General features: G+C 43.7%; 1 protein-coding gene across 2 annotated transcripts in view; it reads left to right on the forward strand.

Moving 5' to 3' along the window:
- SORL1 (sortilin related receptor 1) overlaps nucleotides 1-21,425 on the forward strand; it is a 180,451-nt gene that overhangs the window by 110,819 nt on the left and 48,207 nt on the right. For both annotated transcript variants that reach the window (XM_023208488.3, XM_023208489.3), the window contains 5 exons: nucleotides 4,768-4,941; nucleotides 6,860-6,973; nucleotides 10,970-11,092; nucleotides 13,988-14,107; nucleotides 20,235-20,360. In XM_023208488.3, coding sequence (XP_023064256.2) covers nucleotides 4,768-4,941; nucleotides 6,860-6,973; nucleotides 10,970-11,092; nucleotides 13,988-14,107; nucleotides 20,235-20,360 — 657 coding nt within the window. The remainder of the gene's footprint in view (nucleotides 1-4,767; nucleotides 4,942-6,859; nucleotides 6,974-10,969; nucleotides 11,093-13,987; nucleotides 14,108-20,234; nucleotides 20,361-21,425) is intronic.

Consider the following 21,425-nt stretch of genomic DNA (forward strand, 5'->3'; position numbering starts at 1 on the left):
CCCAGTTTGGGTCAAATCAAAACTTCTGCAGTGGTGTCTGGCTGTCAGCACTGTCTATGAGCACTCCACACCTCTTGGCCTTGAACTTTGCTCTAGCCTGCTTGCTTTTCTGGACATTGAGAGGATACTTGCTTTTTTGGACACTGTATTGCAGATCCATGGTGTGTGTTGGCAACTCCTGTCTATCTTTATTATTTTTGTTGTCTCCTCCTAATACATTCAGGACTTTCTATAGTAGTCTCCTGCTTATTTGCCATTTTGCTTTCTGTGATTTTAGCTACCTGCAGTCAACCACTGTCCAAAAATATATATGGAAAATTCCAGAAATAAACAATGCATAAGATTTCATTTGCTTGCTGTTCTGAATAGTATGATGAAATCTTACACTGTCCCCTCCCTGTCCCACCTGGGATGTGAATCCTCCCTTTGTCCAGCGTCTCATGCTGTTGATGCTGCCGGCTCATTAGTCCCTTTAGGAGCTGGCTGGGTTATCAGGGTGTCAAGGTATTGCAGTGCTTATATGTGAGGAACCCTTATTTTACTTCGTGATGACCCTATACCTCAAGAGTAGTGATTCTAGTAATTTGGATATGCCAAAGAGAGGTCCTAAAGTGCTTCCTTTAGGGAAAGGGTGAAAGTTCTAGACGTAATAAGGGAGGAAAAAAATCTTACACTGAGTTTGCTAAGGTCTGCTGTAAGAACGAACCTTCTGTCTCTGAAATTGTAAAGAAGGAAAAGTAAATTCATGCACAGTAGTTATAGGGTTTGGTCCTATCTGCAGTTTTAGGCGTCACCCAGGGGTCTTGGAATTGGGGGTTTTGGAGTAAGTGGGGACTACTATATTAACCGAGTGTTAAATAATGATAATTGATAGTAACTACATTTATTGAGGGGTTGCTGTGTTGTAAGTACCACAGTAATGTGCTTTGTGGGCTTGTCTAACCTCACTTCGTCTTTCCAAAGATTTCCATATGTACTGTTAATATTTCCACTTTATAGATGACAACATGAAAGTCTGGTTTAGTAACTTGTGTAGGTCACACTTTAAGTAAGTGGTAAGAATTTGCACTGTGGCTCAGTTGACTTCAAAGCTTGAACTTTGATAAAACCACCAGGCTCTGCTCCCTCTGTCATGTGTTGCTGGAGTAGCAGTGCCCTGGTAGTGTGACAGCAGGTCAGAAGTACTGTTCTAGATTTTGACTGATGATGGTTCATGATAAAAATGTTGTTCAGTTGCAACATTTATCAATTTGAAATATTTGGTTATAAACGGATAACAAAAAATGCATTTTTCCTTTATAGCTAGCTAGTTTTTATTTTTTATTTTTATGTATTTAGTTTTTTTGGAGGCAGAGTCTCACTCTGTTGCCCCGGCTGAAGTGCAGTGGCGTGATCTCGGCTCACTGCAACCTCTGCCTCCTGGGTTCAAGCAATTCTTGTGCCTCAGCTTCCTAAGTAGCTGGCACTAAAGGCACGTGTCACCATGCCTGGCTAATTTTTTGTATTTTAGTAGAGACTGGGTTTCACCATATTGCCCAGGCTGGTCTCGAACTCCTGAGCTCAGGCAGTCTGCCCACCCTGGCCTCCTAAAGTGCTAGGATTTACAGGTGTGAGCCACTGTGCCTGACCACTAGCTGGTTTTTAAATGGTATTACTGGAATTTATTCTTTGTAAAGTGTGTTTTTTCTTTAAAGAGGTTACTTTACAAGATTGTTGATGTATTCAGTTGCTCCTGCAATGGCTCTTGGAGATTTAGAATTCTTTTGAAGTTTTGGAATTCTCCTTTAGAGCCTGCAGTAAGTACGTGCTTTTAAATATCTGTAATGAGGGTACATATTTATTATTTGAGGTAGATTTGATTTTGATAATTGTGAAGTATATAGATACTTGAGATGATGACATTTTTGGCTCCTAAAGTATTCCTGGAGGAATTTTCCAAAGAGGAAATGTGAAAATGTTCTGAACACGCCCAGTGAAGACATCACGGGACTACGTGTTTGATCTTCTAAGGGAATGTCTTTGAAGATGATTGCTCTCACATGTCCGCTCTTCACATTGAGATCACGGTTTTCATATTGCCTGGTCCACTCAAGACAATTGGCATCCTGTATAAAGGGTCTGTGGCTGTGGTGGATTTGCCATCATAGGAGTTCCATCTTCTTCCAGGTTCTCTCTGATGCAGCTCTCCCATTTTCCATTCTCTGGCTTCCTACCAGCCTAGACATTCCTGCCCTGCCTGCCTCTCATGATCAGTGACTTGGTTGGCTTGGTTTGGAATTTGCCCCTGGTTACTGCCTCAGAGTACAGTTTCATACATCTCTGCCTAGATCAGCCTCCTGAAATATGATATGCCATTTTGAGTTCTCTGCTCTTAGCTCTTGCTTGTTTGGATAGGAGTATTTGCTCTGCACATGAAAATGTTAGTTACGTTATTTTACAAACACGAACCCTGTGGAAAAAATCATCCTGTAATAGAGTAGTTTTTTAATTTGTTTGTTTTTGAGACAGGCTGTGGCTCTGTTGCCCAGGCTGGAGTGCGGTGGTGCTATCTCAGCTAACTGCAGCCTCTGCCTCCTGGGCTTAAGCGATCCTTCCACTTCAGCCTCTGGAGTGGCTGGGATCACAGATGTGTACCCAGCTAGTTGTGTTTATTTTTTTTGTAGAGTATTCACTGTGTTGCTCCGGGTGGTCTCGAACTCCTGGGATCCAGTGATCCTCCCACCTCGGCCTCCCAAAGGGCTGGGATTACAGGTGTGAGCCACTGCACCCAGCCAATAATAGAGTATTTTAAGATAACATGATATTCTGTTATTGTTCAGGATCTTGGAACATTGAGTGATATATTGTCCTTTGAATACAAAACACGTGTTCCCACATCCTTGTTTGAGTTGTTTCTCATGAGTGGTGGCTCTGTGTCAATTCTGCATTCCCTCTGGTAGCCAGTGGCCTCTACCTTTGAACTAAAGGAGCAGTCTATGCCCACTAATAGATCAGAGTGAAGGGATGTCTGGGGCTTCTGCTGTAGTCACCTGGTTAGTCTGCTGTGCTGCTATGGTAATTAAGCTGTTATGATTGATTATTTACTGAACCTTTTGGAATGTTTCATCATATGGACTTCCCTTCCTCTGAACGTGTATGTTTTCTCTCTTTGGTAATACCTCTTCCTCTTTTCCTTGGCATCATAATAACGTTGTTGCCATAGCATTGTGATTTTTATTTTTATTCATAATGTAAATTAACCAATGAGGTGCCCACACACCTAAAGCTACTGAGTTGACACTGATTGTCATTAATGAACTTCGTCTAACTTGTAGGCTAGGATAGGCCTGACTTAGATGAATGCTTGGCTGGATGGCAACAGATGATTTGGATATGGTGCTGATGTGTGGGAGGGTGTCTCTGTCCGTGACATAGCACAAATGAAGAATTAGCAGTTGAGTTTTATCTAAGTTTTTGTGTTCATTTTCCCCATTTTCATGATTAATAATTGCAGTCAAAAGAAAAAACATGATTTCACAGTTTCTGTGACCCCATAGTTGTATCATGTTTCGGATTATTATAAATGGTTTATATATCCTCTTACCTGCCATCCCCGGAACAAGGTAGGGGATGGGATGGCACTTTTGCCACCTTTGTTCATCCACAAAGGCTCCTTCTCAAGAGTCCAGTGATGGATTTTACCAACTCTCTCTGGTGCTGTCTTTGATAAGCTGAACCAGAGAAAAGATTGGCAGGAGTGGGCTAGATCATCATGCACTAGTCCTTATATGAACCCATTGCACAGCAGTGACGGGTGAGTACTGTGGTTGGCTCCTCATTTAGCTCTTGAGCTGCACTCTGGCACAAAGGAATTGAGAAGGGGAGGCCTGGATTTTTGTCCTGGGCTCACCATTAATCAGGTATATGTTTTAATTATGGCCTTTGGGGCCCTGAGGAGCAGAAACCCACCTAAGCTAGCTCAAGTGAATGGTTTTATGGAATGAATAAAGGAGCCCAAAGATGGAAGTCTAGGAGAGCCTCATGGGGACTGCAGCTGTTCTTTTTCTTTCCCTCTCGTTAGGCCTCTTCTCTCCATAAGTCTCTTTCTTTTTAAAAAACCAATTTATTCAGAATTTTCAAGGCAGTGTTCAACTATACTATAGCCACCAGTGTTGTGATTGAGAAATCCAAAGACATTCTGATTCTTTTTTAAATTAAAAAAAAAAAAATTTTAAGGGATAGGATCCTCCTATATTGCCCAGGCTGGATTCGAGCTCCCAGGCTTGAGCGATCCTCCTGCCTCAGCCTCCTGAGTACCTGGGGCTACAGGTGCATGCTGCCGTGCCTGGCACCTCCGTAAGTCTCTTTGAGTCTCCTGACCGTCTGCAGACTGAGCTTATCTGCATACCCAGAGTTACGACTTCCACACAGTTTTGGCTTGCCATGTGCCACTTCAACACCCACACTCTATGACCCTTTCCCTGGCTCCAGTTCCTTGGTTGCTTTCTTGTCTTTCAGTAACCCAATTCCAAATTCCCAGGAGGAACACTGCTGCCTGGCTTGGCTCTGGGGCAGTCTGATCTGGCTGAAGACAGGATGCAAGTCACTGGTTATACTGAGCAGAAGTTTTCAGCACAGTAGGCTCCCCAAAGCTTGCCACTTGACCCTTTAGAGCTTCCCGCTGTCCTTTCCGTAAGATGAGGAGGTTACAGTGGGTCTCCTTCATGTATTCGGTACCTTCCTCATGGTGTGTATTAACCTGCCTGCTGCTGTTTGTCTGCCCTCCAGGAAGCAATGCCTGTGTGCCCAGGCCATGCAGCCTGCTGTGCCTGCCCAAGGCCAACAACAGTAGAAGCTGCAGGTGTCCAGAGGGTGTGTCCAGCAGTGTGCTTCCGTCAGGGGACCTGATGTGTGACTGCCCTCAGGGCTATCAGCTCAAGAACAATACCTGTGTCAAAGAAGGTACTTCCCTTTTTCTTTTTTGTCTGTCATCCTCCTTCCTTTGTTTCCTGCTCCCCCGCCAGGGGTGGGAGGGATAGCTCTCCGTTTCCTAACCTTTTCGGGTTATTGGAAAAAGTCCAAGGTAAAAATCAAACCTACCAGATACTTACAAGAATCCTGGTTTGGGTTCTAAGGCCTGGTAAGGGTCAAAGAGACCCTTCAGGCCTCATTCAGAACAGGCCTACGCTGTACCTTTCTAAGGAGTAGCTGTGGTTTTTGGTTTCATGTCAGATGGCACAGGCTTTCTTTAGGGTCTCTTTTTATTCTTTTGCTTCTTCCTCTCCTCACCTATCCCTCACATCTAGGTTTCTTACCTTCTCCTGTTTTGCATAAGTTGGACTAGCCTGACTGGGAAAAATAACCAGGGTGACTCCTTCCGTGTTGACTTACTGTCACCTAACGGTTGTCCATCCTCTCACCATAGCCTAGCCCAGCGTGTCCTGAACTTTCAGACCAATGTTTGCAAAGTGCTTTGAGTCTAGACTTTCATGCCGTGACCAAGTGGCGATAGCAGCCTTACGCCCACTCCCCCTCTGAATTTGAATATCGAGATTTAAAATTTCTCTCCTCCGAAATTTAAAAATTTTTCCTTCCTGTGTAATTTTTACCCTCACCACTTCCCTACCTTTCAGCTTCATGTTTCTGTGAGTGAGGTGAAGCCCTGCAAGGGCACCTTGCCGTGAAGTACATGGATTGATGGCCAGAATTTCTGCTTTTCCTTATCTGTGATTCTATTTCCCTTTTTTTTTTTTTTTTTTTTTTTAACATTTTAAAGAGACAGGAAAGAGACAGGGTCTTGCTGTATTGCCCAGGCTGGCACATTCACGGCTCACTGCAGCCTCAACTCAAACTCCTGGGCTTACGGGATCCTCCTGTCTCAGCTTCCCATGAAGCTAGGACTACCGGCACAAGTCCAGCTAATTTCTTTTACAGGGATGAGGTCTCACTTTGTTGCCCAGTCCGGTCTTGAACGTCTAGGCTCAAGGGATCCTCCCTCCTCTGCCTCTCAAGGAGCTGGGATCACAGGCGTGAGCCACTGTGCCTACTCTATTTGCTTTGTAATCCTAACCCTGCTTCTCATAGCAGCCCAAGTCCAAGGCAGTGAAACACACAATACAAGCCTTTTAGTCAATCTTCCTTAAGAAATATAAACAGAAAAAAGATGAGCCTTTCTTTCTTAGAAACAAGAGACTTTCTTTCAGGCTGTGGGTACAATCTTAAAACTGTTTGGAAAGAAATAAAATCAACACTAAATTCCAAGAGAAGGGGAAGAAAGCTACTCCATATTTCCCATTAGAATGCCTTTGATTATCCAGATAAGAGACCAGTCATCACATGTCCTCGATGCAGTTTGCCAAACAATACATTTTTTTCTGTAAGGAATTTTAATTGCTTGCTTTAAAGTAGTCATGGGACAGAAAAAAGTCTCAGAGTATTGAGAAAATCTTCGTAACTCATTTGCTTGATAGATAGAATGGATATATATAACTATAAATATATAAACATACCTGTAGATATGTTGAATCTGTATGTTTTAATACTGTGTAGACACAGTCCATTAAGGAGTTCTGCGTGTAATTAGTATTTTATAATGTTGATGTACTCTATTCACTACCCAATAGACTCAATTGGTGTCGCGGTTATCCTTCCTAAGCATTTCTTCCAGCAAGCCTTCTCTGCTTTGATTTTAACAAAAAGAGGAAAGCAAGAGGCTAGTATGGGACATTTCCTTCCCTGCATACATGCGTGCTTGGCGTTCCTCCTCCCCCTTTACCATCATGTTACTAAAGAAAGGGAAACTCCAGAGAGAAAGTCCTGTGGTCCAGCAGTGAGAATAATATTGGTTTCATTTCCTCCCCTGCCGCACTCTGACGGGTAGAGAACACCTGTCTCCGCAACCAGTATCGCTGCAGCAACGGGAACTGTATCAACAGCATCTGGTGGTGTGACTTCGACAACGACTGTGGAGACATGAGCGATGAGAGAAACTGCCGTGAGTCTTTGGGCTTGGACATTAAGCGTTTGCCATTACTCAGAAGCCTGGTTGGCTCTTCCCAGGCTGAGGGCCTAAGGTCTAGGGTGAGGACTACCCATGATTGGTGATGCCCATCTAAGTGGATGGGGCTTGGATGACAGAGAAAACGTATTTCCACATACAGGTAGATCTTAGATATCTTAGATATATAGGATTAATATTATATACATAATATGTTTTTAACCACCCCAGAAGTACCACTCATTACAAGAGGTTTGTAGATAAACATCACATGGCTGAAACTGAACTGATTTGGCAGTCTGGGCTCTAGTCTTGGCTGTGGCTCTGTAATAAAACTGGTGACTTGGGTGAGTAAACACGTGATATTCTTTGATTTGGAAATTCAATATTCAGCCTTTTTAGGGATGGGAAATGAGTATTTACTCCAGTCAGTCGACGCTGGCTACCTACCAGGCTCAAGAGAGATTGTTTTTGTTGGTCAGTAATGCATAGCTTGGCCTACAGTGTGGGGCCATTGGTGTACCTGCCATGTAAATGTCATCTTTGAGCTGTATAATTTTTAAGGTCTAACTTCTAAAGTACGAGACTGTGGTTAGCAGAAGTTAAAGAAAACCAAACAACCACAAATAGCAGATAGTTTATGAACCACAAATTTTCACTATCTTTTCTTCACGTAATTTCTAATAACTTCAGACATTATCTTATAAGGAGATGATTTGCCCTTTTGTTAGTCATACTTTCACTCAACGAGCAGTTGCTATACACCCTGTGTTCCAGGCTGTGTACTGGGCCTGCATATATATTGCTGATGAAGGTGGAAACGGAGTTCACAGTCTGAAGTAGGAGTCAGAAGAATAGGCAGTTGTAGCAGAGCGATGGGCACTGCGATGGGGAAGTGCCATGTGCATGTAGGATGGGCATCCAAAGCAAGCTTGGGCAGGCCCTAGCAAAGAGCTCTGCAGAGTGTCTGGGGTGAGCCAAGCAGAGGTGGAGGGAATCAATTCACAGGCAAGAGAGCAGCATGTGGGGAAGCTGGCGTGGCCGGCAAACTGGTTTGAGTTATGGGGAATGGGCATGGGCACAGGGGCCAAGGTGAAGCTGGATGAATGGGGGGGGCCCAGGGCAGCAAGGGCTTTGTGGACTTTATGGGAGAAGCAGTTGGGAACCACTGATGTGATGTGATAAAAGTTCATCTTTGGAAGGATAAAGAGTGACTCGGCAGAATGCGTTTGATGGAGAGAGACCAGAAGCAGGAACCAAGTCAGAAGCTTCTCTTTTAAATATTTTACCTTCGGCAACCCAGGGGCTCATTTACCCATTTGTACTGTAAGAACAGATTAATGGGCAGCTCTAGATACTCATTTAGCCAGTCATCCATGGGGCCTGGGCCTGGCTCCCCTGCCACTTCACCCAGAAAGCAACTTGAGAAATATCCAGCTCATTAAACACATCTGGGCCCTGCAGTCCTATAGACTCCCCCTTTTGACTGATAGAGGGTTATTTACAAAGCCTTTCCTTAATCGTTTTCCCTTGGCTTCAGAGGATGCCTTTCACACCGAGGGAGAAGAGCTTATTTGCTGAATGGCAGATTTGGGAAAGCACTAGCCTCTCTCTGTCTTTTCTGCAAAAAATAAGGCCTATAAAGCTTTCTCTGTCTACCAGAGTTGCAGGAAGGTGTGATATTTGTGAGGGAATAGCCAAAGCTCTTTAAAAACATTAATGCTTATTAACAGCATTGAAGCAGATAACGGAAAGGAGTTTATTACATATCTGGGTGGGATAGAAGATGCTTCTTAGAATTAACAAGTTGCAAGGAAATTGCCCAGACATAATTAGGCATAGTGGAAGCAGTGAGATACAAACCAGATGACCTCATATCCAAGTGAGGGATGCAGGCGGCACAGCATTCCTCCTTGTGCCCTTGGGCTTGGTTTCTACTAAATGGACAGGCTGAATCTTGTATTGGCTCTGAGTTTTGAGAGGAATGAAGACCTGCATCTTTTGGGAGGCACCTGCTGCCCCCAGTGGCTTCCTCCCACCCAGCCCCTGAACTCTGTTGCAAACTGCACAGTTACACATGAAGTATGGAGCTGGCCCTGCTCTCTTCCCAGTTTGGTGTGAATGTCAACTGGGATTCACTTTCCAGAGACCCCGAGACCTGCTTTCTGTTCTGTCATCTCCCTAGTTCACCTGGCTCAGATCTACACACGTCAGATGGAGCTGAGGTGTGGAGAGGAGGAACCAGAAGGATTTAAAACTCAGAGCCTGGGAATGGAGAGAGGGGCTTATCTGTGCCTGCACACGTGTCTCCCTCATCAAGGAGGTGGCCTGTGGAGGAGAGAGGTTCCCTGTTTCCAAGCAGGGCTGCAGAAGAGGGACCGCCGTGACTGAGTACTGCCATGTGGGGAGTTGAGTGAGGCACCCCGCCAGCTGCCAGGGAGCAGTGGAGGAGGGGGGCACAGGGATGCAGGGGGGTGTTGTCAGTGGGTTTCCCTCCCTCTTACACAGATTCCTCCAGCTGGGTGGCTGTCAGGCACTCAGGGTTTTGACGTGAATCCCTGCAGTCTTGTCATTTTGCATTCATCCCCTGCCTCCCACTACGAGCTCAATTACAGAGAAGAAATGGAGCCTCAAATAAGAGCTGCCAGGATGTCTAACGGCAGCATTGCTATTTGGCATTTCGCGCACGACAACCCCTCCCCCGTGCCAGGATTCTGTTCTGCCACATTTTACCTCCTGGGTCAGCCTTTCACTGCTCCTGAGAGCAGCCTGCCTTCCCCTCGCCTTTCCTGGAGGGTGTTTCACGGGGTGCCTGGGATTGTGCTTGAGCACAGGAAATACCTACTTAGGAGAGGAAGAAAAATCTAATTCTATATCCATTCTAATGCCAGAAGGACATGAGGAATGATGAGGAAGAGAAGTGACATTTGTTTAGAGCCCATTATATTTACATCCTATTTAATAGGCTCTGGGTCCAAACTTGTTCCCCGATTTGTCTTCATAATAATACTACCAGGTAAAGGTAGATTAAGTAAGTTGTAGGTAGCAGATTCAATTCAAATCTAGTCTTTCTGGCTGGGCCCGGTGGCTCACGCCTGTAATCCCAGCACTTTGGGAGGCCGATGCAGGCAGATCACTTGAGGCCAGGAGTTCGAGACCAGCCTGACCAATGTGATGAAACCCCGTCTGCACTAAAAATACAAAAATTAACTGGGGCTGGTGGTGGGTGCCTGTAATCCCAGCTACTTGGGAGGCTGAGGCAGGAGAAATCACTTGAACCTGGGAGGTGGAGGTTGTAGTGAGCCGAGATTGCACCACTGTACTCCTGCCTGGGCAACAGAGTAAGACTCCATCTCAAAAAACAAAAAAACAAATCTGGTCTCTCTGACTGTGATCTCAAACACTTGGACATGTTATCTTACCCAATGTTACTGTTGCAAAAACTGAGCCATAGGGAGATTAAAATTAATTTCCCCAGGAAGAGGTAGAGCCAGGATTTGATGCCCAGTCTTGACTGACTGCAGACAGAGCCTGTGTTCCTACGGTGGAATTCTACCTCCATGCTGCCTTTACCATCTGTCCAGTGAAGTGCTAACTTTTTGGGTGAAATTGAGCTCTAAAGGTAGTTTTGTAGATAAAGGTATTTCTGCCACTTATTTAGGAAGACACTTTTCGCGTCTGAAGGGATCTTAGGAGGTAATCTAGCCTGTCACTCTCTCTCCGCAACAGATGACAGCTTCTCACTTTTCCCCGTCCTATTCCAATCTGGAAGCTGTCCACAGAAAGATATGCCCTTATCTCTCTTGGTTGTAAATTTCAGGCTCTCATGCAATTTATTTCAATTTATTTCTTCTGTAAGTCTAGGTTTAATTTGTGTTGCTACAATTAATAGCTGCTTTCTTCTATTTTTTAATTGGTTTTCCAATAGGATGTTTACATTTGTGGGAAGTTAATTGTACCTAAGGCGTATGTCATCTTTCTCTCCCATTTTAGCTACCACCATCTGTGACCTGGACACCCAGTTTCGTTGCCAGGAGTCTGGGACTTGTATCCCACTCTCCTATAAATGTGACCTGGAGGACGACTGTGGAGACAACAGTGATGAAAGTCATTGTGGTAAGGGGACACCACATCCTGAAACCCTGCTCTGGAGAGGGGTTCATCGTGCTCCCTCACAGGGCTGTACTGGTGTGTACTGGTTTTCTGATCGCCATCTCAGGATTTATGATATTCTAGCTGAATGGCTTTCTCCATCCACATGATGGGGTTGAGTCATTTCTCTCTTCCATTCTTAAAGAGTTTGTTTTCTGCTTTTCATGAGGATTCAGTTCTGCTGGAGACACTGGATCCAAAGTGAATGGGAATCTAGGGTCTCTGGATCAAGCGTCTCCAGCAGAACCAAACCCTCATGATTCATGGTCAGAAAAGATGGAGCCAAGACTCACTCCTGTCACTTACTCATAGATTAGCCTTTGTTTTCTAATCTGAAAAATGGAGAAATGGACCCTGCTTTGCCTTGGAGAGATGCTACAAGGACAAAAGGTGATGATAAGGAAGTAAATTTCTGAATGAATTCAGGGAGTTATTAACAGCTCTACAGGCTTGGGCCACATGTCTGAGTGTGTGTGAGATTAGCCCGCTAAAGACACAAATCTGCACCTCTGTGAACTGTTCTTTTTTTTTTAACCAATTTAATTCATTCAACTCTGTTATTATTAGAAGTCAGCAGATGGTATAGGCATTGAGTGAGCATCTGTTTTCTGAATGGACATTTTTATATTTAGAAAAACAGTGGGTTACAATTCCAAGGAATGATAGAGATTCTCTGGTCCAATCCTTTTAATTTCTACTTTCTAAAGTGACTGAGGTCTGTCGAGGTCAGGGGGCTTATTCAAGGTAACACAATTAGTTTGTGTCAGAATGGGGAACTGGAATCCATGTCTCCTGTTTTCTAATCCTACACTATTTCTGTTGCACAGTACCTCCGTGTCAGTTTCATGAGACCCATCTTAGTTAACAGTCCTTGGTCCCAGACTCATAGTTGCTGACCACCAAAGGAGACATGATGCAATCAGCATGGTGTTCCAGATTGAGGCATGAGAGGGAAGTGAGAGCGGAGGCCAGACGCTGACCCAGACGTGGTGATGAGTTGGCCAGGCCCTACTCGGCCCTCTCTCCCTGTCCACGGGGGCAGGTCCAGCCACGCTGTGCCTGTGCACATGAACACAGCCTGCTTGATTATGAGCAGGTGGTTTGACCCACAGCGGCTGAAATGAGGGGAGCTAGGGCAGCTTGTAACTCATCTCAACACAATTTAACCAGTAGAGCACAGCCTAGGCCACTTCCACATAGATAATACCCCTAGCCTGGCTCTTGGAAGGTTTTTTAAAAAATTCCCAGTTTTCCTTCTTCAAGTGCCTGAAAACATGTCCTTGGAATGTGCAACTATTTTCCCTTCATCCCTGCCATTCCTTTCCCAGCGCTCTTAGAAGGTTGAAATGTGCGGCTAGTTTTGCCCTAGTAAGAAGGAAACTCCACGTGGTTCCCTCTTTCTGGTATCATCGAGCTCAAGTACGGGGCACATGTTTGACTGTGAAACAGTTTCAGCCCCCTGGATCCTCTGTTCATGTCCCGTTCTTACTAGTTTGTCCTGAATTCATCCCAGCGTCCCAGTTAGCCCCATCCTCTGATGCAGGTCCTCTTCGTAAGTTTCCAAACTCTTCCTCATAAATATCTGATTTACCAGCTTTGCCATCAACAAGCCTCTTCGGGAGAATGACTGAGATGGCTGCCTTGGGCCCCACGCTTGGCTGCTCCTGTTTTCTGAGGCTCTGTAAACTCCATGTGAAAGTTCTATGCCATAGTCTGTTTTTGGCTACGATAACAAAATACTTAGTGTAGGTAATTTATAAACAGTAGTATTTTGTTTCTCACAGTACTGGAGACTGGGAGGTCCAAGATTGAGGTGCCAGCAGACTTTTTGTCTAGTGAGGGCCTGTTCCTCATAGATGGTACCTTTACTGCGTCGTCAGATGGCACCTCTGCTTCTGGAAGGACTGCAGGGAGATGCTTCTCTCTATACACAAGCGTGGCAGGAGGAGTGAACAGCTCCCTCCCACCTCTTTCATAAGGACACTAAACCCTTCATGAGGGCTCCCCCTCCGTGACTTAATTACCTCACAAAGGCCCCATCTCTTAGTAATAGCACATTGGTGATTAAATTTCAACATAACGAATTTGAAGTTCCAACATATGAAGTATAAACATTTGAATTTTCCTAGCCTCCAGAACCGAGAGAAAGAAATTGCTATTGTTTATAGGCTCAGTCTACAGCATTCTGTCTTCATGATCTCCCCAGGAGCTTTGAAGGCTGTTGCCAGGGCAGCCTCCTTCCCCTTCTTGGTCAAGCTCTAGTGGTTGGTTCGTACCAGGCCCCCAACCTTCTAGAGACAGCGCATCCACCCATGTCCCTGGAGCTCTGCCCACAGAAAGTCCCGAGTTACGTTTCCTCCGTTTTGGGAGCTCGGCACTGATTTTACTCTCTCTGACTGAGCATCTCACGGTGATCAGCGCATGCAGACCTCTTGGTGCTCCTTTTCTCAAACCACAGGCTGTGTCTGTAGGAGTCCTCTGTTTCTTGAAAGTTCTACTCCCTGGCCTCCTCTGTCACTGCTTCCTAACCTCTTTCCATCATAGCAAGCATAGACAATCATATATGTGGAGAGCACTGGGATGAATGGACGAGGATGCTGCTGTCAAGAGGCAAAAGCAGCTCTAAGGGTCTGAGGATCTCAGAATCTCAGCCACTCGCGGCACCCTGTAACCCATTTGCGGCACACTGACTGAAAGCTGCTAAATGACCTTATGTCCCTGGTAAAAGTCTCTTCGTTCATGGTCTCTGTGGATCATTGGTGATCATGGGTCCCTCTCCGTCCTTTATGAGAGCTTTCACACCAGAGACAAAATTCTGAACACGCTTTTGTCCTCACCTCTCTGTGGTCTCACCTGCAGATATGCACCAGTGCCGGAGTGACGAGTACAATTGCAGTTCTGGCATGTGCATCCGCTCCTCCTGGGTGTGTGATGGGGACAACGACTGCAGGGACTGGTCTGACGAAGCCAACTGTACTGGTCAGTACTTCCTGGACTCAGTTGACAGCACTGGTCTGTTCATGCAGTGGTTAACATTATAGCTTTAAACGATCGGAAGATCTAGGCTCTGAGAATTAGCTTGGACCTTAGAAATCAACGAGTTTCATGCTTCTCAAAGAGCTGGTCTGTGATGAGATAAGGAGCCTGTGCCAGAATGTAAATCAACACCCTGCTTGCAACTGACTAAACAGTGTTCTGAGTGATATCGTTGATTTCATGTTCTTGCTCAAGCTTCTTATTTATTCAGGACCAGTGTTAAACAGTTTTCAGACCAGCCCCTCGGCTGGGGTACATACTTTGAGTAAGCACTGAACTAGTTCATGTTTTTTAAATGGAGCATCAGGGAGTTCCCCAGACAATGAAAATGTAAACCGTGTTTATACCCATTTTGGCTAAGATTTTATTAAAGGGAAAGATGGAAACAACATGAATACAAGGCAAGTGCTAGGTGCTATAAGGTAGGGGTAATGTTCTATTTCTTTTGTTGGGTTCACTTACGTTCGTTACATTATTTTTATGATGAGTGGATGAATGGTGGCCATATACATTATGACGGGGCAGGGCAGACTGGGGGTGACGGGCAGTAGGTAGTGCAAGGAGTTGGGAAGTTTGTGGAGAAATGAAGACAAATTCCATTTTATAATCATCACTTTGTACCCCATTATAATTTGTCAAATAAAACAAAAATTAAGGAATAAAAAACAGGTTTGATGACTCATTGAGTAAATTTGCTCTACGGCCTCCTCGAGAAGCTGTTATTCAGTTCTGTCTTGAACTCCTCTAGTGATTTTGGACTAGGGAAATAAAGATGTTTCATTTAAACATTTTATGGTAAGGACAGATCTGTTTTTACACTCGGATAATTCAGACATCATTGTGCAATTCATTGTTGAGTCAGCTTCTCAATTATCTGAAGCCAGTCATTAATCTTGTGAGTTACTGGACTTTTAAATCTCATGCCTTAACCTCCTCTGCCCCCAGAGTATCCCAGCACTTCCTACACTGCCTGGCATCTGGCGTCTCAAAGCACGCCTATTAATTGGTAAAAGCAAATACAAAGAAGGTACCTCTGTTATATCTCAAACCTAAGGATAAATAAACTGTGCATGATGCCTGGCTTAGACTTGCTTCCCCAAGGAGAGAGATGACCTCTTCTGTTACTCTTCTGTATTCTCTGCAGTGCCCAGCACATAATAGAGTATGTGCTGAGAGAACCTCTGTGGATTGAGTAATTTTGCACAACTGCTTCCCTCCATTCGTTTTAGTTTAGAGGTGACCTCCTAATGGCCCTAAGGAAGTGAATGGATCTCTTCAAATGCCTTATACATCACACGGGATATTCTGTGATATTACCAAATCCTGTTCGCTTGTGAAGTCCACCCATATTCTTTCTGGTGCAGCCTCTGTGTCTTCACCTCTGCTTCTGAAAAGACTGCAGGAAAATGCTTCTCCCTGTATATAAGCCTGCAGAAGGAGGAAGAACCGAGGCCCATAAGGGAGCTGCCATTGGCACGGGAAACACATGAATGCGGTTTGGAAGCTTTGGGTTTGGATGGATAATTAGTTAATAGATTAGGAGGGTGCACTTGGACGTTGCAGTTTGTAAATTGCAGTATGATTGAACATCTTGTTAACACAACTGCCTTACTCGAATTTGTGTTTCAGCAGCGTGTGCCGGCCTTACAGAATGAATTGATAGCGTCATTTCTGTAGGCAAGCTTGTATAAACTCCTGGTTTTTTCCTCTGATTTTCTTCCGGCAAGGCAAACCGGAGAAAACTTAAGAGTCCTTGCTGCTCAACTGCAGCCTTGTTCCAAGGGCTGTTCTTCCAAACCTTTCAAGGATGATCCACCTTCTCTGTCATCTCGAAATAGTTGGAGGTCAGATGTGAGCTCATGGTGATGTGTGGCATGACACCTCATTCTCAGACCTACTAAATTAAGCTGGTACAGTGCCAAAAGAAATAGGTCAGGGTCACTGACCTCCTGTTGGCATCGGCTTGGATGTATACTCTGCTGGGTGTCCTCTTTGCTTTGCTTTTCCCCACTTTTACTTTCCATGGGGCTGTTTTCTTTATTCACCTCAACCCACCGCTATTGTTTTTAAATGTATACATCTGATTTCTGTGTGTTTCTTTTTTTAAGGACAATTACCTGTAGTCATTTTATGTATATTCTTAACATCTTTCTTCTCTCCTAGATATATGGGGACTTTAGAATTTGATCCAAATCTCTGCCTACAGTTCCAGTACTAAAATACCTAGTATTTTAAACACTAAATATTTAGTATTTTAGTTTTATATTGAAAAATCCTAAACTTCATTGTTACTTTTTTTTAATAACCACTCTTCTGCATAGGCACTCAGCTATTACCAGCTACCTGTGTGTCTTGTTGCTAATGTCTCCCACCAATGCACATCCTTCAGGCGTTTTGCAGCAGGAGTCTATGAGTGGCACACTCTTTTAAGGTTTTGTTAGTATAGACATATCTTTAATCCTCAATCTTGAATTCAGATGGGTCTGGGTTTCTAGGTTTTTAGTAATTTTCCGTATTTTCACAGAAGTCTTCCATTTCTTCCTGGCTTCTTTTGTGTTGATTTGATTCTGCTCTTAGTCGTCTGTTCAAACAGTAACAGACATTCTTTTCTTTCTAATTACCTTTAGGTTATATTGCTCTTAGTTTCATCTACCTAGGTGTGGAATTATTTTTACTTATCCTGCTTGAGACTTTGTTTAAGATCTGAGAAGTTTTCAAAAGACAACTCTGGGAAGTTACAGCTACTAACTCTTCAACTATACCTGTTGGCTACTTTCTCTGGTCTTGTCTTCAGCAGTTACTCTAAGCCATTCGTTGAACTACCTCATTCTGTTATTCTCTTCCCTCCTGTTTTTATATTTGCTGTTGCTTTATGACTATGTACAATCTGAGCAACTTTGCTAGATTTATCTTCCAGTTCAGCAATTCTCTTTACAGCTAACTCTGATCTGCTGTTTCACATATACATTGAGCTATTTTTTTTTTATTTCCGTGAGTATATGTTTTGTATCTAGAATTTCTGTTTGGTTCTTTTTCAAATCTGCCCTTTATTTTTCAGTGTTCTTTTTTTATACTTTATGCTTTTTCTTCTCTGTCAATCATTCAAATTGTGATGATAGTCATTTTTTTCCTTATGCACTTACTTTTTATTTTATTTATTTATTTTTTGAGACAGGGTTTTGTTCTGTCTCCCAGGCTGGAGGATGGTGGCACCATGACAGCTCACTGTAGCCTTGACCTCCTGGGCTCAATCCATCTTCCCGCCTTAGCCTCTTGAGTAGCTGGGACTACAGGCATGTGCCATTGTGCCTGGCTAATTTTTGTGTGTTTTGTAGAGATGGGGTTTTGCCATATTGCCCAGGCTGGTCTTGAACTCCTGGGTGCAAGTGATCCTCTTATCTCGTCCTCTCAAAGTGCTGGGATTACAGGGATGAGCTACTGCACCTGGTCCCCTTCTCATACACTTTTTTTTTCTTTTTCTTTCTTTCTTTTTTTTTTTTTTTGAGACAGGGTCTCATTCTGTCGCGCAGGCTAGAGTGCAGTGGTGCGATCTTGGCTCACTGCGTCCTCTGTCTCCCAGGTTCAAGCGATTCTCCTGCCTCAACCTCCTGAGTAGCTGGGACTACAGGTGTGCACCAGCAGGCCTGGCTAATTTTTGTATTTTTTAGTAGAGATGGGGTTTTACCATGTTGGCCAAGCTGGTCTCTAACTCCTGACCTCAAATTGATCCACCCCTGCTTGGCCTCCCAAAGTGCTGGGATTACAGGTGTGAGCTACCGTGCCTGGCCCTCATTCTCTTCTTAATAATCAGTGCTTTGTAAGAAATAAGGCAGTACTTTCCCAGTTATAGTACTTACTTCATTCGTTCTACTCTGCCCATGTTTGGTTAATGCTTTTAATCAGGTGTCCCAGCAGGTCTTGATGAATCAGGAAAGTTCTGCTGAGTCAAAGATTAAGTTGTAGGATATTGACCTATATTAGAAACTGATATTAGATTTCCATGATTGTTTATCACATGAACCTCACCATTCTTATAGTCACAGTGAATCCTACTATGCAGAGGATTATTTTTCTTCCTTAAATTCTTTAGTCTGGATTAAAGTCCACGTCTTCCATTCTTGTAATTAAAAAAAAAATTATGTATTAAGCATGCAGTATTTACCGGGCACTCAAAATCAGAGCTAGTAAGTTACTAAGAAGACAGAAAAATCTAGAAAAAGATAATGTGTTATGCATTCCAGCCATACCTGGCCACTTGAATGAAATTGTACAAACTGATTACTCTTTCTGAGCTCAGCTTCTGTGATAGAATCAGGAGGTCTCAGCTATACCTCCCAGAATTGTCATTTGGAAACTTCATTAGCACTCTGAAATGGTTTTCAATAAAAAATGCAATGCAGAGGCTGAATAATAACTAGATTAGCATGGCAATCAGTTTAGGCAACTTTATGTTTTATGAATGTGAGCAAGGTGTTGGTGAGGGATTTTTTGAAAGGCTGTCAGACTTGTGACATGAATAAATCAAAAGTATTCCAGGCACGGCTGTTACTGGGGCAGAAACTCATGTAACATGCATGATACATTTATTCCTCTCATCAGAAATAAGTATAGTTTTTAAAGATGTTTAATGGATTCTGAGTGCCAAAGGTTGTAAATATTGAAACTTCTTATAGTTGTATATACATGCTGCCAAATACAGCCTTAGTCTTTGGAGAGATGGGAAGACATAGATAATGAGCCACCACTTGTTTTAAAGTGGCTTGAAAAATCAGGTTCTTTGGATTTCTGACCATTGCAAAAAATAGCTTCAAATGCAGTAAAATTCCCGAGGGCATCATAAACCAATTTCCCCAGTCCTTGGGCAGCTTACTGCCAACTGTCTCAGTTGAATAGAAAACTCTAGTTTGCTCTCAGCAACTCACTTTTGTGTGTTTTGTTTCTTTCTGTTGTGGAGTCATCCTGTCCACACAGTTAGACTAACAGAGAGCCCATCTATCTAGGTTCTGTTATTTTATGCTGGTTGTAAACAAGGCCAGTCCTGGCTTGCATTCAGCAATGAACAGACACAAACAGCTTTCTGTTTCAGAGGAGGAAGAGGAAATCAGATGGAGAGGACCGTTAGGAGTGTTGGTTGGGTTTGAGGCACATATTATGCATTTGAACTAGTGTTTGACTGAGATTTTGAGATGGTTCTAAATGACTTCCAGGCGGCCTCAGCCCACGTGTGCCGAGAGGGCTGTTCATTTTTAACAGTGATTCTCTGTTTCACTAGCTTCTTTTTTGCTTTTAGTGATTATAGTGGACACCACATATTATTGGCTGGTAGATGTTGCTCTTAACTCTGCAGAAAGACCATTTCAGGTTCTTGGGCCTGCTTTCTTTGTGATTTTGGATGACTCTTTTATATTCTTCCTTTGGCCTGAGGTTTTTCACATTTGAAATCGTTTTTTGTTTTTTTGTTTTTTAAAAAGAATTGTAACATATGGCCTTCCAGAACTTAGCAGGGCCCTTAGGTATCACTGTATGACTGGTGAATTTGAGGTCACCACACGGTGGCTGCACCAGGTCCAGGACTCTGTCTCCTGAGCACAGGCTGCCACTCCTTATTTCTCAGCATCTGGATGAGTAAGAGGATTTAGGTGAGAGGGTAAACTACCAGGGTAGAGTAGAAGAAGTACAGGCTGGGGCCTTGGACGGCCTTGGTGTTACTACTTAATGATCTCTAAGTTTTCTATTCTCTCTAAGCCTGTTTCTCATTTGTGAAAGGGGAATAATACTTACCTCACAGGTTGTCGTGAAGGGCGAGTGATTTTTTAACGTGTGCGTCTGTGTCTGGGCAATGGCCTGGGTCATGTTTATAAATCCATAGGCTCGAGCCCATTGAGGGAGCTGCCCTCCACTGCAGGGTCAGCCCCAGTGCCCAATTCCCAGCCGAGGAGAAACCCGGCTGCTCCCACAGTTCAGACCGTATTCCTACCTCGTGCAAACCTCTTTTCAGCCCACCCCCTTGGACAGTTGGCTGGGGATGGAGATGAGGGGTGTGCGACTGTGTCTCTCTTCTCTGTTACAGCCATCTATCACACGTGTGAGGCCTCCAACTTCCAGTGCCGAAACGGGCACTGCATCCCCCAGCGGTGGGCATGTGACGGGGATACGGACTGCCAGGATGGTTCCGATGAGGATCCAGTCAACTGTGGTAAATGCAAATTCCCCAGCTCCCTCCCTGAGCCTCCCCAGTGTCCGCTGTTCAGGCAGGGAGGCAACAGCGAGCCAGGGGATGAAATGCTGTTCTCCTATGCCCCTGTTTACACTCTGAAACCGAATAAGCCCACCTACTTTCTATGTTGTATTGCCATGTGATGTATCAGAGTATATTATATAGTCTTAGGAGTTGCAGGCAAGCAGTTTGCCCCCCACACAAACTATATAAAATACTGCCACGTAAACAAATTAAAATGCTTTTTGAAACCAAATATTTTTAAGGTTCTCTATCCTTTTGCCAAACGTTCCAAATTTGCAGAGGATGTTAGCTATCTACATGTTATACATTCTACTCCTCAAGTAAAGATGTTTATGCAACTCTATTTTTCTGTAGTAAGCATTTTCATGGAAGATGCATACTCACTTTATACGACCATAACCTAGTTTACCTGATTGCTTCCTGGTTGGGCGTTTGAGGTTTTTAGATTTATACTGTTATGCTAGTACCACTATTCATGTCCTTGGAAATGGCCTGATTTTTCCTTGAGATATTTTCTGAGAGGCGTTCTTCAGTATGGAGTTGTAAGGTGAAAGGTTCCGACCAGTTTTTGAGTCTCTCTGTTACCAGATTGGATTTCCAAGGGATTACATCAAATGTGTGTCTACTAGTGATACGTTGTATGTTTTCCCAAGTCTCTCTTGATACTAGATTTGTACCTTTTTAGTTGCTTCCACTAATGTAATGTGTGTGTTTGCCTCACGTAGTTTTGATTTATACCTCTTTTAAAATACTTTTTCTACCGAGTGACATGAACCATTTCTCCAAATAGTGGTGCCTGTTTACTGTTTCTGTTTGATATCCTTTGGCTAATTTCCCAGAAATGATTACTTTTTACAGGATTAAAACACATTTTCATGCTTATACCTAATCCTCAAGGAGCTATTCTACACAGAGCTCAGTTTGCAAAGGCTATCTACGCCTGCCCCATTAGAAGTGATTTTCTTTTTCTTTTCTTTCCTTTCCTTTCCTTTCCTTTCCTTTCCTTTCCTTTCCTTTCCT

The sequence above is a fragment of the Piliocolobus tephrosceles genome, chromosome 13, assembly GCF_002776525.5.
Source record: "Piliocolobus tephrosceles isolate RC106 chromosome 13, ASM277652v3, whole genome shotgun sequence".
Classification (NCBI taxonomy): domain Eukaryota; kingdom Metazoa; phylum Chordata; class Mammalia; order Primates; family Cercopithecidae; genus Piliocolobus; species Piliocolobus tephrosceles.